We start from the raw sequence: 19929 nt of genomic DNA on the forward strand, positions 1-19929 counted from the left end.
CATCTTTATTTATATAAATATCGTATCAAATATTATTAGAAGGTCAAGAAAAGTATGTATTGTTTATGTGTGTGTCCGTTTTGTCACTTTGATGAACCAAATCAGACTGAAATAGAGACTTATTCTAAGATAAAGATGAGAAATTAGCCTTATTCAAAACTTGATAAATGTCTTATGGAATTGCTCTCAACTTATACTCCAAATACGTAGTTCCATTATAACATTAACTCGGGTAGCTACATTTCCTATGAGAAATGTGGGAGAAAAAAATATGAGAATGGACCAACAGGAATTTATACGGATTGGGTGTGGAACTTTTGCACTAGAGACAAACAGAAAAAGATAACTTTTGCTGTGTATCTGTAGATAAGCTCTTCCCAATTCTTATCACTTCATTAATGAGAGATAAAAGGAAATATTTATTATTTACTGAAGGTTAATCCCACTTTATAAAAACAGTGTATTAGATACTGCTCGTAGAACTTCTACCAATGTCGTTGATCGTTCTATTTGAGCAAGACTCTTCTGAGATATGCAGCAAGGTAGGTCAGGCTTAGACCACACATCTTGACAAACTTTATACAGACCCTACATTGCTTTTGTGGCCCGTTGTCGTGTTAAACACGTGTTGTTGTTTTTTATTTTCTATGGAAGGCTCACTTCTTCGTTATTCAGATCTATCTCATTTAGCAATCTCTATGAAACAACCCTGTTGGAAAGGGCTGTGACCTCCTGCCATAAGCCTGTCTGTGATTGCGTTGCACTGTCGAATAATCAGGACTTCGCTGTTAACCAAATACATAGGTACTGAACGTGTAGTCTACAGCGGCCGCCATGGGTCGCACTAGCATATGAAAATATTTCCAGTGATGAGCGATTTATGAATGGTAAACTTATAAACAAACAACGTTTTCTTTAATTAAGATTTATTAGTTCAAATGTTTGCTATACAACTACAAATTTGAATTATTGTGCTGACATTTTAATCCTCAAAGTACAAGGAAAGAATTTCAATCTTTCCAGCTTAATGTCCCATGTAACAGGTTACACAATGTAGCATATACAACAATTATATAATGAAAGTACTCGCTCAGTTTTCAGTCTTTTCTATATATATATAGTTAATTCCCCGTGATGGCCCGGCATGGCCAGGTGGATAATGCACTCGACTCGCAATCTGAGGGTCGCGGGTTCGAATCCCCGTCTCACCAAACATATTCGCTCTTTCAGCTGTGGGGGCGTTATAAAGTGACGGTCAATCCCACTATTCGTTGGTAAAAGAGTAGCACGAAATTAAAAGAAAATAAAAATTCCCGTGAAACAAATTAGCAGTGACCATATAATGAAAGTAATCGCTTCTGATTTTTACTTTAGTATAGTTGCGAAACATCGTTACTGACTATAGATTCAATGTAACGAAATCCACGAATGCAGTATTTTAAAACAATTTCAAACATGTTATAATACAATAAGGTCATTCTTTTTATTTTCACTTCATTTTGTAACAGTTGACAAATAAAAAATAACGAAAAACAGTTAAGAAGTTTGTTCTAAAATATGATTCGAAACATTGGCTTAACTGGGATTTCTCCCTGTCTTTACGTTTCTGTAGAACTGTTTCCTTCAATTAAAAGAGCAGAAACGCTATAGAGTATAGACCAAAATAGAAAGTATGTGAAACATAGTTTCCCAGTGTACCAACTGAACCGATTTTTTAAGCAAACCTAATATATAGTCATTGAAAAAAATCGTTGTCTACTGTTTTGACAGCGGTATAAAATGTCTTGTGAAACTGCCAAATTCCACGATATATTTTCACTGCGTGTGAGACAGTAAACCACTACCACCACCAGATGTTATTATCATAATTAAAACATCTTCACTTTAATAAGAGTACAAGTTAAAATACTACTACAAATCACATTTTCTAACATAATAGTAATACCTTTTCAGCAATACTTTTAAAAACGTAGATTTGTTAACACACTTTTCACAGACTTTAAAATAATGTTTCTGGAACTTCGGAAATAGCAATGATATATTTTAAGCAACCTTTAGGATTTGTTTGTTTGGGCTATCTTCTCTGTGCCCACCACTGGTATCGAAACACGGGTTTTAGCGCTATAAACCTTCAGACTTATCGCTGAGCAATTGGGGTGGGGCAACCTTTCGGAAGAATAAATTATTTAGTTTTGAAAGATTTTAGCGGTTTTTGTTTAAATCGCGTAAATTATCAGTTCATCCTCTTCTCTATTACTGTTAACCAATATAACAAAACTGTTCATTAGTTCTAGTCTCGTGAGAGTTTAGTTTTCGTTATGAAATTAAGGGCTTGCTTCGATGGGTCAATAATTATTCTACTTCATAAAATGTGGTGATTTAAAACAAAAACTTAACCATTTGTAAACGTTATTTAAAAGCTTTAAAGCTCTAATAGTCAATAAATTGTCATGTTTCCATCCAAAATTACAAATACCTCGCTCAACAAATAATTGTTTGTTATACTATTTTTTACCAATTTCAACTAAATCAACTAAAACTTGTCAAATCTTTCTCATTTTAAAATAAAACTAGATTATATAACTATAAAAGCTAAGCGATAATTTAAAATCACATAAGACATTTAAATCAAAAAATATGTTGATAAATAAAAAATATATACGTACTTTTACAAAACAAGATGTTAACTCTACTGTCTTAATTCAGAAATTTATTTGAAAGTGAATTTCAGCGGAATTACGCTTATTTTCTTATTTTTATACATATACAGATCTACATGCAGCTGACAATTTATGAAATCGATAAAATAAATTATTCGATCTCAAGGTCTTGTAATTTTAGCTACCATGATTGTAAAATAAAGAGGGTTGAATCATATACAAGAAACGATACTGATTTATACACTCCTGGACGTATACTTAAACATACCACTAATTGGTGTCATTGTCAACATCTTAGATGAAAATTAACCATCTTGTATTATATATTCATTTTCTGATTATCATTGATAATCGAACGCAGAATCTAGCACCAGATGAGACGTGAGATTGAGTTACGTTTTACGAAAATTTGAGGATAGTCAGTTGATGGTGCATGGCTATATTGACATTATTTATAGCTCACCGTGAATCAGCCGAATATAATATTATTTTAGTTTATAAGATCACTTGTAATTTCAGGTAATATAATTGTAATGACTAAGTGAACACCTACATTTAGTGATTCGCTGAAAGTGAAATTTAGTGTCTAGTCGTTGTTTTCACACCGTAAAAATAACTTATGAGAGTCACTTAGATATATGGAACTTTAGCTTCATACTTCAGTTGAAATGAATTCAATCTTTCGAATCATCATTTAGCTGTAAATATTCAAATAATGTAGAACATTTCACAGTCTGTTGGGTTCTGTAGGAGCAAAAAATAAATAATGGGCTGTCTGCCATTGAGATGAAACTTGAAATTTTAGCGTCATAAGCTCTCAAGATTAAGGATGAGTCTCCGGGGGGAACTATAGATGGTAAGAAGAGTTGTTATAGCGTCTAGAATTCGCTGGTGTTAAGGGTAATATGACGGATTTCGCTGGTCGTAAAATGGAGTCAGTAGAATAACACTGCTATCAGATTCTCAAGACGATAAAGTAATATTAGTCAGATACAGATGCTAATGGGGATATTGTTAAAATCAGAATTATTTGATAACAGTAATAATTTTGATGTTGAATTCTGTTGAGGATAAAAAATCTCTTGAAAGACTAATGTTAAAAACAGGGGTAAAGTTGAATTTGGAAAAATAATAATCATTATAAGATCAACTTTGTGATGAGAAATATTTAAATGTCTTTGTGTGTGTGTGTGTGTTGAGAATAACGTTTTATTACAGTTGTAATACTAAGATTAACGATTATCACCAGTATACTTAAACCTAGGAGTACAAGACAATCTGTTACTCTTACAGGAAGTTTACTGTTATGTTGTATGTTTAAATTATTATGCGAACGTTTATGTTTAAGATTTGTTGGTCTTAGAATGCCAGATAAATTGGCCATGAAAGTAATTGTTTTATGGTCGAATTTCAACTGTTATTTAGAGTAACGCTTATATCATAGTTCGGTTAAAATGAATGCAGTGTTAGCTGTGGTGCTCATTATCATAGGAGCACAGCTTTCAGGTTCAATTAATTGCGAATATTTGACGTTTTTGGCAGCACTAGTGCGACATGTCAATTTATAGTGAGTGTAGCATAACGCTTAAAACTATTGTTCCGAATCAGGAAGGTGATCAAGACACCCAATACCAATATAGAAACACCGAGAACGTTGATAACTAACGCCTGTTCTGATAGGTCTTTGTAGTTCTCCTTGTTGTCTTCTCCACTGTGAAAAGATACAATATTCCGCTCAGATGGGTACTAAAATCCAACAAATGAAGTTAGATATGAACTATAAGTATTATATTTTATTTAAATAAACTTAATTTTAAAAACAATTGCTAAAAGTATATCTATATAATGAATACGCTTACGTTTGTTTGTCTGGAACTTTTCTTGCAAATTTCTCGATCAAACACTACAAATGTCATTATCGTTAGAAAGGCCTTTGTCCGAGGAGCTAGGAATGCATATTGGCATTTCAATTCAGAATCGTCTTACCTGTTTTTTGCTTAGTCAAACTTTTTAATGCAAAAAGTATGGTACACGATGGCACAATGTCGTTGTCACCGCGTGACGTCTAGCTTCGATTTCAACCTTAGTTTTTATTTACAAAGTATTTCACACAAACAACACCTAACCCGCATGTAATTTCCTAAAACAAAATGAACATTACACTGAACACAATTTCTATGGATTTCTCGACTTATTTAGGTCCAAAATATGCATGCGCAGTTCGTTCAAAACCATATGCTAATCACTTTATGAACACGCATTCAGACGTGTCTGCATAGTCAGCTAAGTTTGCCTTCATTACAACTTTACATTTTCTTTACTTTGCAATAACTTAGCTTTGGTTTGTTTCACAGACTGCTTTAGCTACTCCTTTCTTTAGTATGGTTATATTTTTCGTTTTTTGTTTCAACTTGTACAACTCTGTCATAAACTAAACTCTCATAACTGTTTCTTACTCTGTACACTATTATAAATAATATTACTTTACTTTATTGTTTACTTTACGTGTAGTTTTATTAAATAAAGTTTCTTACGTGTAGCTTTATTAAATTTACGTCTATGTGAGTTTGTTTGTTTGTATGACCAGAATTGTTTTAAAAAATAGACCTGAATTTATCGATCTAGCATATAATGCCTGCAAGAAAGTTAAATGGCGTACGTGAAAATGATAGAATAAAGGAAATTCAAGAGAAAGACATGAAAACTACCGCAAATGTTTTGCGGGTCGTGTCTAGTATATATAAACTACGATGCATTTTGTATTAAAAATAAAAATACTGACATGGCTATTTTGCCTGCCCTTTATGCTAATTTAATAGCTTATCTATTGTCTAGAAATTTAAAGTAATTTTAAGCCCCGAACCTAAAGCTCATCATTTTGTATTAGTTTAAGGATTTTCGAAATTCTTGGGTAAACAGTAAAAACTTCGTGCAGTGGAAAATGGCCCGGCATGGCCAGGTGGTTAGGGCGTTCGACTCGTAATCTGAGGGTCGCGGGTTCGAATCCCCGTCCCACAAAACATGCTCGCCCTTACAGCCGTGGGGGCGTTATAATGTGACGGTCAATCCCAGTATTCGTTGGTAAAAAAGTAGTCCAAGAATTGGTGATGGGTGGTGATGGCTAGCTTCCTTCCCTCTAGTCTTACACTGTTAAATTAGGGACGGCTAGCGCAGATAGCCCTTGTGTAGCTTTGCGCGAAATTCAAAACAAACAAACAAACAAGCAATGGAAAACACGCTTAACACATCCACAGTCTAACTGCATTAATTGCATTTTCAGATACATATAAAGAGAGAAACTCTGAAATTAAAGAAAAGATAAGTTTCTCTATGTCTCTAAGATACATAGCTATGGTTAATTAATTAATACCTTTCAGACTAAAGATTTAGTTAACCCATACGTCTTAAATTGGTATATTTTAGCTTTCTTACCACTAACTTATTAATTAAATCACATGGTTATGGAACTTGACCTATTTCTCTAATCCGGAATACTTAACCCTACCTTCATCTATCTTACCTCCAGGAATTTAGCTATTACAGTTTTACACATGTATTGTTTATTTTTCCACATATCTAGTTAATGGTCAGGACTTACTGCTAACTATTTCATCTCTACACATCTAGTTATTGCACGTGACTTACCTAAATCTTCGTTATCTCCACACTTCTACTAGTTAATCCTCTTGACTCGTAAACTATTTTACATCCATACATCTAGTCATTCCAGTTGACTTACCTTAAGTTACTTTACCTCCACACATCTATATAGTCCTCTTTATTTACCATAAACTATGCAGTATAGATGGCTGATCCAGGAATTACTATCAAAAACGTTTATTTAAAATACAAAACAAGTAACAACATTTCGACCTACTCAGGTCATCATCAGGTTAAGAATGATTTTGAGAAAATGACCGTTATCGATCACGTGTCCTGGAGACGACAATAATGATAGGTGTAAAGTTGTAGGGGACTTTGTACATATATAATTATATTGGTAATCAGCAGCATAATTTCATATATGAACACATATATAATGAAATAATTAATACAGGTATAAAAGTGTTCCTTTATGCTGGTTTAATGTGGGTTCAAGTTCTTGTATTAGAAGAGCTTCTTCAATTGTTTGTTTACTTACGTTTGTTTTTCTGTTTAATATACTAGTATTTTCTATGGTTATATTGCATTTATTTGAGTTACAGTGTTGGAAAACATGGGAGTATAATTTTTTTGTGCATAATGAACCTAGTTTCCATTTTCAACTTGTTTCTCCAATATTGAAATCATGGCAGTTGCTGCATTGTATTATATAAATAACATTAGTATTGTGTTTGTCAGAGTAGTTTTTACATAGTATACATTATAGTGTGGTACCTGTTTTTTGTATAAATTTAGTGTTTACTGGAATGCTATGTTTGGGTATAAGTTTTTTTTCCAAATGTTACATATTTTTTGATGATATCTGGTATGAATGGAATGAAGTAGTAAGTGTTTTGTTGTTGGTTGTTTCATTGAATTTCAGATTGTTGAGTGGTATGTTGTTGGTGGGGTTTCTTCTTCCAATTGACTTACCTTAAGCTACTTTACCTTCCTCACATCTAATTAATCCTCCTGACATACCATAAATTACTTTACCCTCACACATATAGATAACCCACGTGAGTTACCATAAGCTATCTTACCTTTGCACATGCAGACAAAGCAAATGATTTGCCATACTATAACTTAACTCAAGAATAATATAATGAAACCAAACACATACCATTTGAGACTATCTATCTCTACACATTAAGTTAACCCATGTGGGCCATTCTCGTTTGCCTGGCTTCCAAGCACTTAATAATTACAAGCAATATATTTTAATTTATCTAAACTTCAGCCATTTATTAACAGATACTACTAGTCATGTTTACCACACCTTCATGATTTAGTTAATATACATAGCTTACCTTAGTCTGTGACGAGCTGTCTGCATCAAGCCTGTCAGGCATGTTGCTATAGCCATACCAAAGATGATTAATCCAAATGTAATGTGAGTTGGTAACAGACGCTGTCGAAATTTAGCAGTGGCATTTTCACAGCACAGGAGCACCAAAAATGACACGAACCCTACGAGAAACTAAAGAAAATGTGGATGATTGTGATACTCTGAAAGTCTGAAGGTTCCACACTTTAATTTTCTCTGTAGCTATTTTTGAAATGAAAGTTTGATGTTGATCTTTATTCTAAAGCTTAATGAATGGTGCACAAAATTTTGATCCATAGTAACGTTATTACACTATAATAACAAATTCCAATAAAACGTGTTTTTTAATTCAGCAGTATTTATCCACTTTGTATAAGTATCTACTTAACTCAAAATGAAAGGGTTTCATTCCTCCCCTCATTTATTAGATGACTTATGAACAATTATAACTCACAGCACATTTGTGGTTTGTTCATCGAGAGTGCTGGGAAATTTTGAAGTCACTTGGACTCTAGAAATTTCCAAACAAATGCATTTATTGTGATAATAAAACTAAAATGGATCAAAATAAAATAAATTATATGCAATAGTAATCAAATTGTAATGTTTAGTAAAGGTCTGTTTTAATATACAAAGTTAAAAGATACATTTTATTATCTAAATTTGTTTGATTCAGTGTTTAATGTGTAACCTGCTGCCTTAATAATGAAGAGTGATTGTTGACTGTAAATTATTAGTTTTTTTATATTGCTGGGAAACATTTTGAACACAGTTGAAAGTAAAATATCACTCTACTGATTACATAAAATTATGGGAATTTATCTGAAGGTAAGCATAAGGATATCATAAACTTATGTATTTCTCAGAATGGATGGGGAGGACTATATCAAGAATGTGTAAAGGCACTGAGAATTTCATCAATCAGAGGGCTTATCTAATGTTCAAGAAGTTTCTACATGATTTTGAAATGATTCCATGCTATGATGCCAAGGCAGCAGTGAGAATAACCTTTGACAGGAATGATTGAACTATCAACTTTAAGACACTAGTTGAATTATTGAGTTTAATAGTTCTTCAACATTCAAGGAGATTTTGAAATGTTTGTGCCAATAATGCAATAGGTATTTTGATCAGCTGAAGCAAGGAATAGATGGATAAAGGAATAAACTATTGAACACTCTCCTTGAGATTGTAAAGGCTGACTCTAGCTGCTGAGAAATATTTTCTGAGAAGCACCTCAGATAATGATATTTAGGTGTATAAAAACAGTGATAATGATTAACCTAGACAATAAACTTGACAAATGACAATAATGATTTAAAGCTATGGTGGTTACTATGCAGGTTATTTATATCATTTACATTCAGGAGCATATATTGGGAAGATAAGGGGTAATTAGAAAGATATTTTTTTAAATAAATACATAGAGTAAAAACAAAGCTTTAAACCAACAGATGGAAATGAAGACTCAACTTTATTAACAGTGGCAGTGTTAAACAACACTAGATAAGAGTTGGTAGAATAACTTGCTGTATTTAACAAGATGCTAAACATGTTGCCTGCAGTTCAGAAAGATCAGCTTCTGGAAAGGTGTGTCTCAGAACCATCAATTATATAAACTCCTTGCCATAAAGAAAAGAAATGGGAGGCTAATATGGGCTAACAAAAGGTTGTTTGACCATTCTGTATAGGAAAGTGGGCTTGAGTTTGTTCTCAGAGAGAGAGAGAAAGGTTAGGTTTGAAGTTAAGCAGAAAGCTACACAATGGACTATCTGTGCTCTGCCAACCATGGTTATTGAAACCTGGTTTCGAGCATTATAAATTCACAGACATACCACTGTGCCACTGGGGGTGGGTTAGAAATTTAACTTTTTCTAGTCTAGTTATATGTGAACATTAGTCTGAGGTAGAATGATGGTCGTAATGATGACATTTTGTTTGGTACTGGGGAGGAAAAGGTTATGGTCATTAACTTAGGAAGCGTGGCATGCTCCAACGAATATCTATTGAAGGCCATTGTGGATAACATAGTGACATCAATAATACTGCTGGATTTTAACATGAGTCAAGCACTCCTTCTTGAACCAGTGTTTTGACAAATTGCAAAAGTGTGACATTAGGCACATGGAGGTTGATGGAAAGTACATGTGAAGTCATTTCTGGAAACCCTATGAAGTCAAAGATTAAGATAATTATGACTCCTTGAGACATCAAAAGATACTTGGAAATAGATTAGCTGAGGAGATGGATGGCATACATTTTGTCTTATTAGAGTGTCGTTCTCAGAGTCATAATAATCCAATACAGAAGTTTGGAAAAAAGGCATAATCAGATTAGGTTGTGGTAGTTCCATTGTTCCATCATTGAAGTTACATCACAATCAAGTAAGGTTAGAAATCAGAGATGTACAGAAAACTAGTAAGACTAGGCCAGTGATTGCAAGAAAACTGACTATCTTGGCAAGAACAATTGTATTATTGAAAATAGGTTCCATTTTACTTTGCAACTACTGTTTAAAGTTCTTATATCTATGATACAGCAGTATACATGTGACAAAACTATTGGCAAATTTGATCATTGGGTTGCAATTATACAATATTACATATTTATATTGAGCATTGTTTAGAAAGGCAACATGAGAAATCTAACAAGTTGTCTTGTGATCGTCTGAGGACTCGTATAGATTTATAGGAAGAAGAATAAAAGAGGGGTTTAGCAATGATGGGAAATGGCATAACAGTCAGTTAGCATAGCTGGAGAACTATGTACTCACTTGTAGGATCTAGGTATGTCATAGCTACTACAAATATAGAAGGAAAGATATTAACGTGTTACATTAAATGCATCTGACTGGAAAGTCATTGCCATTAATTAGAAATATAAGAAAGAGTACTTTACTTTTGTTCATAGTACCCAAAAGAGTAAGATGGGAAGTCTTGAAAATTAGATGGTATCGTGTATCAGGGTGTTTTGCCTGGTTTCCGTGCCTGAAGACAATTCTACGATATAACTGAACAGTGTTGACAAATGATGTTGCGACAATATAGATGATATAGGTACTGCATCACTTGCAGAACATTCAAGCCGAAGCAGGGAAAGATGACACAATGACAACTGGGCATATCTTTGCAATGAATGATGATGCATATTGTTGAAGAAATTCCCAAGACTAGGAAATGTCACATATATTTATGTAAGTCATGTTTGATTACTTTACACAAAGAGCTAATTTATTTGTACAGGAGGACACAAGTTATGTAATAGTGAACTGTGACCTTACTGATAATTTTAATACTCAGTCATGAATACCACTACGGATAGATTCATAGGGGTTAAGGATCCAACCTAGGTAAAATTGGTTAGAATGTTGAGGATATTGAAAACTATCACTCCATATCATCCTAGCTCTGATGATTTGATTGAAACAGACAATAAAACAAAGATTTGATATGCATGATAATGAGAAGAAAAATGAATTATACAATAGTTCAGTGGCTCAGTGATAAGTCTGAGGACTTATAAGATATTGAGTTTCAATACACGTGATAGGCACAGCACAGGAAGACCGTTTTATAGCTTTGTGCTTGATCATGAAAGAAAGAAACAGATTATAAAATAATTGTATAAACGTAGAAAATGCGTTACTTTTAGCAATTTGTGAAGGATATTGTCTAAGGATGTATTCTGTAACATCACGAAACGGTGTGTAATCTCGGAATGTAATTTGTCATTTTACTAAACATCCTATAGCATTAAAATAGAATACATTTTGTTGCTTCAGTACATTTGCAGTTGTTTTAGAACTAGTTACATCATCTCATTAAAGGCTACTATTCACGGTGCAATTTGTGCTACCTTGTAATATACGGTGGTTCGAGAGTTCATCTCCTTTTCTTTCAATATATATTACATGATTATTAGAATTTATTTCAGATAATCTAATAGCCCTTGGTCTCGTAATTTCTACCTCTGAAATGAATGTCTTCAAGTGAAATATGCGAATGGACAGCGAAATTAATTTAATATGAGGGTCAGAAATGCCCACGTCGAGTTGTGGTTCAATAGTCTAGGTTTCGAGATGCACACCTTCAGCTGACAGTGTTAAAAAAGTGACAGTCAATTCCGTTATTTAGTTCAATTAGCTGGTAGATGCCTTTGTCTTAGTTAGTTGTTCAAAATTAAGGTCGATTAGCTGGCAGATGCCTTTGTCTTAGTTAGTTGTTCAAAATTAAGGTCGACTATACCTGAACTCTAGGGGTCTTTGGCCTGTTCGTTTAACCTAATATGCTGTTGAGATTGGAAAATTCCCATAGACATGTTAAAATTATTTTTGGGACACTTAAACATTTATTTCACTATTTAAAACTCATTAAGAAAGGTTCAAACTTTATGGCTCTAGTTCGCGTTAAATAAAAAAAACTACTTTTTAAAATAATTAATTGAATTTTTTATAGTTCAAATATAATTTTTTGTCTTCAGTATTGATCTTTTTTCGCGGTTTTATTTAGAAAATTTATAGATAATTCTCACAGATGACTGCCATTTTTATGGCACAATCATTTAAAAAACTTCAAACAATCGTCAATAACGAAAAACGTTTTTCTAATATTAATAAAGAAGTTAAAAATCATCCCATGTACTGCAAAATATGTTTAAAGCGAAAAGATCGGTCACTTCACTATGTAAAAAGATCGGTCAACTTACCTGGAGGGCAAACATCCCAATAGTAGCAAGTCCAATCCATGAATGAAGACTGTAGAAGTGTGTAGAGTTTTCGTTGGCTTGGATTGCTGCCACCAGGCCGACTGTGACTGACGATATGGCTAAGACGAACAAGGCCGAATGAACCACTTTGGTGTAAATCTTCTTGCAACAAGAGAAACAACGGTATGCAAGGATTGCTATCAGAAGAGAAAAATTAAGAGGAAGAAGAAAAAGAAGTCTGGAGAATCAACTTTCCTAGGTTACAGTTCTTTAATATAACATAGCTACACGTATATTTAAGTAACTGTAAATAATACAAGGCTTAGCTATGACATCATAAAACACGTTTGCTGTATGTTTAGGCATTTGTTTGAAACAATGGATATTTTAAATGGTGAAGTTCGTTTAATAAGGAATATTTTGTGTGTGTGCAGGGTTCTTTTAAAGTTTCATTGTGTGTTTAACACCCCAAAAATGAATAATATTCCTCAAAAGGCATTAGTCATGAATATATTAACGAGATTGTGGGAAACTCGAATTTGTGTTCAGTACAAATGGCCAACATGGGGCGCTAAGTCCGTTCATTGGGGCTAATATTTATTCCAATTATGGCCTGCATCCATGGGATGATGTGATGCCAACTGAACAAAGGTGTCTCCTATTCAACATGGCCTCATGCTGTCGAATGGTATCTTTCAACTCCGTTAATGTAGCAGGCACTCCAATTTGAACTCATGACTTTAGTTATTCCCATAGCCAAGGGTCAGGCATGGCACAGTGGTTATAGTGTCTAGACTGTGCATCCGTGGACCCATGATCCGTGGCCCGTTGTCTCAAAAAACGCGCTCTAGAGTTCGGGGTTGTGGGTGCGCTGTAAGAGTGACGGTCCAATCCTACTATTCGGTCATAAAAGAGTATCCCAGAAGTTAGCGGTGGGCAACAGCTATGAACAAATAACCCTTAGCGTAGCTTTGTGCGAACATTCTGAAACACAACTTAAAACAAACTTATAGCCAAAAATCAAGAGAGCCATCTGACAGCATGTAGCCAAGATGAATAGGTCAATAAACTTTATTAGAACCCTGTATATAGGTATATTTATTCTCTTAGATATTTTCCTAATTTAAATGCATAACTTCTTACCTATCTGTGGATAATTATTTATCAAACTGTAAGCATTTCAATAAGTATAACCAAGTGCAAAAAATGACATTTTACTCCAAAAAGGATGAACTGACTTTTAACCGATTTTATTCAATAACACAATAAATTACACGTTTCACTTACCTTGTCCATTAAAGAAAATAAATCCACCTATCATTAGAACGTAATGTAAGTTAAATTGCTTGGAAACATCTTGGGTCCAGGCAACACCACCTCCATAGTGAATGATCCAGAAGAGACAGAGCCCAAGTACTCCAAATAACAATAGCTCGGCAACAGTAATCAAAAGGCCATACCCACATTTCACCATTATCAGAACGTCCGATTTAGTTCCAGAATTTTTGTTATTCCTTAGGAAAAAACATATAAAATCATCAAAACCTTCTGAATCACCAAAAAAAAAAAAAAAAAAAAACCCACCGATTTTATAAAGGCAAGACTGAGTATTGAAAGAAAAAATTTGCGTTGGACTTATTTTGCTATTTTTGAGAGTAATACATCTTATCTCGTGCACACTTTCTTTAGTATTTTAACAACAAAATTCAAATGGTTTTTAAAGTTAACTATTTTACAGCTAGTACAGATCACAGATAAAAGAGACCATTTAACTAATACAAATCACAGTTAAACTCAACTACCTAATTAATACAAGTCACAAATAAACCCAACTGTTTAATTAGTACAAATATCACATAAACTCAACTGTTTAACTAGTACATATCACAGATAAACTCAACTGTTTACTTGGTACAAATTACATATACAAATATTATTTATCTATGACTTTCAATACAAATCATATATAATACGGTTTATCTGATACATTTATGATTTGATAAGTAGTAAAGAAGACAAGTTTAAAGTACTGCTTCAAGTAATAAGAAAGATTGGATTACACCAAGTTGTTGTAACAATGAACAGTTAATGTTGTCTTATAATGTGCTGTTTCAGTAAAAACGTTCAAAAGCTGGTTTTATATTTACTGACCTTTTTCAAAATTAAGAGAAACAAACACCAATCCGTACTTTATTTATTAGCTAAGGTGAGTGCTAATTTGGTCTGTATCAACTCTTTACAAATTCTAAATATATATATATATATTGTAAATAATCATATTAAATTTTGTGGTAAACATAAAACACACCCTTGTCAACAGCTTGCTTCATTATCCTCTAATAAAAATTGTCTGGTTTTATGTTTCTTGTTTATCTTTTCTATACTGAGAACCAGAGAAGAACGTTCTCGACGAAGCATTGTTGGCGTTGTGCCAATTAATGAATACAATTTAGATGTTATGCATTTTTTGCTTGAATTTAAGCATTTGGCAGTACTTTAGCATTCAAGAAAGACGACAAAGAGTATAAATTCATGCCCAGATTTCAAAGCTATTGTGCTTGTCAGAATAATGGTCCGTACATATACTGTGCTAATTGTAAACATACTTCATTTTACTGTACGAACCATAGCATATATGTTAGAAAAATGACATTAGCTATTGTTTTGATTCGAAGACTGCATATACTAATAATTTTGCTTGAATACTTAAAACAGAAATTCGAAAATAATAGTACAGTATTTTTATAAAACATGTATCTTGTTTGTAATTGATCAACTTTACAGCTTGGGTATTTTAATACATGACGTTCTGAAGATGTAACTATCTTTGATTTTATTATGTGTTTTTAATATTCAAAACGTTTTAAGATTATTATAACTTAATCAGAGGAATAACAAGTGTATAATATTTGATGTAATTATATGGAAACATGTAGCTGATACACATAGAAGAATGACAAACAATGATAAATCACAAATTGATAAAACATATTATTACATAAAATAGAAAATAAAAAATAATAAGTTTTTACAATGTACTAGTATTTTGTATTTGTTTCAAACAGAGCAGTACATATTGTTTGTATGATATTATAAGTTTGTCCATGTATGATTGTGTTATACTGTTTCAAATGTTCTGTATTATTCTCCACAATTAAGCCATATTTCTTTCATTACTGATGACCTTTTCAGTATCCACATATATCCATCCAACCTTAATAATATTCATATCGAGACGTTTTACCGATATTATTTCACCATATTTACTGCATGCTTTGGGTCAACGTTTTGTTGGAAGACGAATTCTTTCCCAACAGGTCTTGTTTCTGAGAGGGAATGACATGATAGATAACAATGTGCTTTTACCTTTCAGCAGTCCAGGTGCCATCGATTTTGTGTAGGTTTCAGATGCCAGTGGCTGAGATGCAGCCCACACTAGTTTTTATTTGTCTTCCACTGTATATGTTGAACATTGATCATAATACTGTTCTTCCTTCTGCTATCGAACAAACTATTGTTGATTGTTGATAAACAATTTGAATTATGATTCATGTATGAAGAGCATCCTCCTCCAGCTTTTCTCATTCCATTGTTTGAAGTTTGTTGTTCATTTCAGCCATTTTGAATATTTTCCTTAAGCAGTCGTATCTGAGCATCTCATATCCATTGAAGCCATCTTAATTTATAACTCGTTGGCAAGATCTCTATTGGAATAAAATGCACCACACAATGATAATACCCTGGGTTATTCAACGTCATATTTGAAGAATTGGGGCTTTCTACCTCGACTTTTTCCATTGTATAAAGTAATAGTTTCACACACCCTCTTCAGGATTTCCATATAGTTCCTACTCAGTTAGTTGCATAGAGTAGCCTTCGTCAGCTCATATTTTGATTTGTACCCGTTTGTAATGTAGCATTTCTATCCTTGGAATCATGAGTTCATTTACCATACTACTGATAGGAATTTTATGACTGCCTGCACTTTTATATGTGTCATTTTCTGATTGGTTGGATGACAGCCAATTACAGTGTTCAATCAGTACGTGATTGTCTTCTGGTGCAATTCATTTTCATACAACAGAGGAAAAGAATCCTATAATATTTCGCATTTTATACTCAATTTATTCAGTGTTTCCATAATTATATCCAATAGTGTACGTGAGCGTGCTTTCAAAATTTATTTGTTGAGCAGATTTCATGACGTCATTGAAAATGACATAATCAATTTTCAAATTCTAAACTTTCTATTCATTCCACCCTGAAAAAAGTTAGTTCTAGGTTCCGAAAAGTACTGAGGTTGTTAGATTTCTTGTATTTTATCTGTATGTACTTTCTTTTGTCTTATATGTTTTCTAGGTATCATTCTTACTTCTTTTATTTAATTCGTTATTGTTTATTCGCTCAAAATTATTAACTACTCGAATCGCCTAAAATGTTTGTATTTATGCGTGGTGTCTAAGCATTTATAGAAAGTTACAAAGCAAACATTTTAAATTTGTTGTTGTTTATGGCGTTCAACTAGCCAAAGGACATGACAGACTCGGAAACTGTGGGCCTTTTAAAATGTTTTCCGGCCTGCGTTTATTTATTTGTATGTTCTAAATCCTTATCTCCACTAGCGCTCTAGAGTTGTGGCTGCGAGTGTTGTCTTATTAGCACAGTTTACGCTGAGTTCCAAAATTAATCAAACCACGTTTCATTACGTGCATGACTCACATGACATTAAAAGCAACCTAAGAAAATTAGTGTTAGGTTCAATTATCAATTTATTACCCCAAAAGATTCTTGTGAAAATTTATTTTTCGGTTGTCTGTGATAGAGCATGTGTTATCATAAATCTTTTACAATATAAGCCTGCCTACACACTGTCATCTTCAAGTTCAAAATTAAAATATAAACGACGTGCTTCAGTGGTTTGCCATTTTTCAATGTCATCTACTGCTTGAGACTCCAAATATGTCAACATTTATATCGAAAGTTTTCCTGTTCCATATATAGGAATATTAATTCTATAATTAAATGTCAAATTACACTTCAGTTAGAACTTAGATATTAACGTATTAATCTGAAGCCATGTCGTGTAAAACATGGAAACCATTCTATGTCTCTCATGTTTGTCTCCAAGTGGCTTAGCAGAGGGCGCTGCTATTCACCTACCTTCCTCTAGCTTATCAGTTGAAAATATCCAAAACAAAAACAAAAAAGTCTAATTAATTTCTCATGGAAATAAAGAGAAAAAAAAGAGCGAAAAATACTTTATATAGAAAATATATATATCTTACAATATTTCGTGTAATTTTTAATTAAGAAACGCGTAATGTATGACATACCCCACCATTTACACTACATTATAAACATGGTTTTTGGCAAAATAGCTTTGATGATAGCATCATTTCCAACAATAAGTCCACAAAAGAGTTCAAAAATATATCATTTCAAATGTAATATAATATTATTTGCAAGATAACATAGCCGTTCAGCGTACGGAGGAAGCAATAGAAGAGTTAAATACGAATGCACCCCACCCCCACCCCAATCCTCGGATGGCCTCAAGGGAACGTACACAGATACTTTTGTGACATAATAGTTTAAAACATACTTACAATTTCTTCAAATACAATACTTATATGCAATATCAAGTTAGTTTTCCTAAGTAGATAAACACTGATTAGAAAAGTTAGTCAATAAGTAGACTTATGTTACAGATAATTAGTGAATATACTTGAAAATAAATAATAAATGAATGTAGTATACTTTAAGATTAAAATATGGAATAATGTGAAGTTATTTTTTAAATAAAGGATTTATTTTGAATCATTTTTATATTTCTTGACGTAAATGTTTCCCTCTCTGGTTATCTTTTCTCTACTTTACTATTAAGCTAAGTACATTTTTATCTGTAGGACCAGTTTGTAATTTACTCATGACACTCGAAAATATGAAACATCAGATAACTCACTTTTACTGTTCATGAATATGAGCTTAAAGCTTATAATTAAAAATAACGTTCACTGACTAAGCGAGATTGAAGAGCTATTTAAATAGAAAATTCACGAAAATCACGGTGTCGTAAGTAAAATCATGGTAAACATTAAAAGCCACCCCCCCCCCACCACACACACAAATAAAGGGAAATTTGAGTATACAAACTTGAAAAATTACCAATATAAGGACCAAGACCATCTATAGGCAAATCGCCTAAACTCTATATAGACAAACAATTAAGCTACGTGCATCCACGTGGTCGCAGTGATAGCAAAAATCCAACAAATAGATTGTAACATCTGTAACTGACCTCTTATGCTTTTGTCTGTTTGTTTTAGAATTTCGCGCAAAGTTATACGAGGGCTATCTGCGCTAGCCGTCCCAAATTTAGCAGTGATAAACTAGAGGAAAGGCAGATAGTCAATACCACCCACCCCCAACTCTTAGGGTACTCTTGTCAGACAGAATAATGGGATATTACCCTTACTGTTATAACGCAACTACGACCCAAAAGTGCGAAACGCTTTTTTTTTGTTGGCGGTAAGTGGACGCGGAGCATGGAATCTCAGCTCTACAGTCCAGCACGCTAACCACTGGACCGTAGAGTAGAGGGCTACTCCAGGAGATTTAGTTAAGGGAATCATTACACATTGAATGCTATTTTACTTCTGAAAAAATCTGACTTCTTTTTTTTTTTTTTTTTTTTTGCAGAACCGCTGTAGTAGTTATTAACCACGATTTTCACAATATCTACTAAAATTCCACTACATGAAGTTACAATAGTTATTAATGGAAACTAGAGAACAGATTTTGATCTCTCCCAGTCAACAGTTACATCAGCTAAAAACACCTTCCCAGCGCTATCTTAAGAAGAAAAACTATCAGTATGTTAGGGTTTGATTTTCTAAATACAACAGCACAAACGACACATACTTTTAAATTTATTTTCCTCTTATTTTGGCTTGAGAACGTTCTAGATGTTAATATTTTTTTCTGATAACTTTATGACAGGGGACGATTGGGTACTACTATCGTCATAATTAGGGGTCTGTAATTCAGTTTGTCTCTCATATTTATTGTACGAACAGAAGGAGGTATACGTTTTGTTTGTACATACTAAGATTCGAGCACACCCTCGTAATATCACGATAATTTGTAAATTTTCTTTAAGGAACACATAAAAGCTAAAAAAAAAGATTATATTTGTTCAAAAGAGCCTATCCAGAAAGTTCACACGTTAAGTTAAATTCATTCCATGCCGAGACAGCACTTAGGAGTCGGCGCCAAACTCAGGGTTCAATAGCACAAGTAAGCCATAGGAGTCGGCGCCGAACTCTGGTTTCAGTAGCACAAGTAAGCCATAGGAGTCGGCGCCGAACTCTGGGTTCAATAGCACAAGTAAGCCATAGGAGCCGGCCCTTAACTCCGGTTTCAAAAGCACAAGCGACAGATAGGAACGGATGCCGAATTCCGGATTTAATAGCACAGGCGGATGAGTTTGTTAACGCAATTCCTCTGGACTGGATGTCAATCCATCGTAGGTTAACCCCCAACTGTCCACTGGTACCGATTATAAAGCTAGGTAAAATAAAACATTCATCGTAGGTT

At 33.4% G+C, this 19929-nt stretch overlaps 1 protein-coding gene across 4 annotated transcripts in view; it reads right to left on the bottom strand.

The window, feature by feature from the left end:
- Positions 1–1854: 1854 nt before the first annotated feature.
- The window catches only part of LOC106465830 (cytochrome b reductase 1-like), a 35869-nt gene continuing 17794 nt past the window's right edge, over positions 1855–19929 (bottom strand). For 3 of the 4 annotated variants that reach the window (XM_013926072.2, XM_022394147.1, XM_013926080.2), the window contains 4 exons: positions 13621–13847; positions 12334–12530; positions 7613–7782; positions 1855–4371 (listed from right to left, as the gene is read on the bottom strand). In XM_013926072.2, the coding sequence (XP_013781526.1) occupies positions 4218–4371; positions 7613–7782; positions 12334–12530; positions 13621–13847 (748 nt within the window). In that variant the 3' untranslated portion in view covers positions 1855–4217. Of the gene's footprint in view, positions 4372–7612; positions 7783–12333; positions 12531–13620; positions 13871–19929 lie in introns of all 4 variants that reach the window. The other variant, XM_022394153.1, reaches the window with a different exon arrangement.

Source organism: Limulus polyphemus, unplaced genomic scaffold (assembly GCF_000517525.1).
Source record: "Limulus polyphemus unplaced genomic scaffold, Limulus_polyphemus-2.1.2 Scaffold70, whole genome shotgun sequence".
NCBI lineage: Eukaryota > Metazoa > Arthropoda > Merostomata > Xiphosura > Limulidae > Limulus > Limulus polyphemus.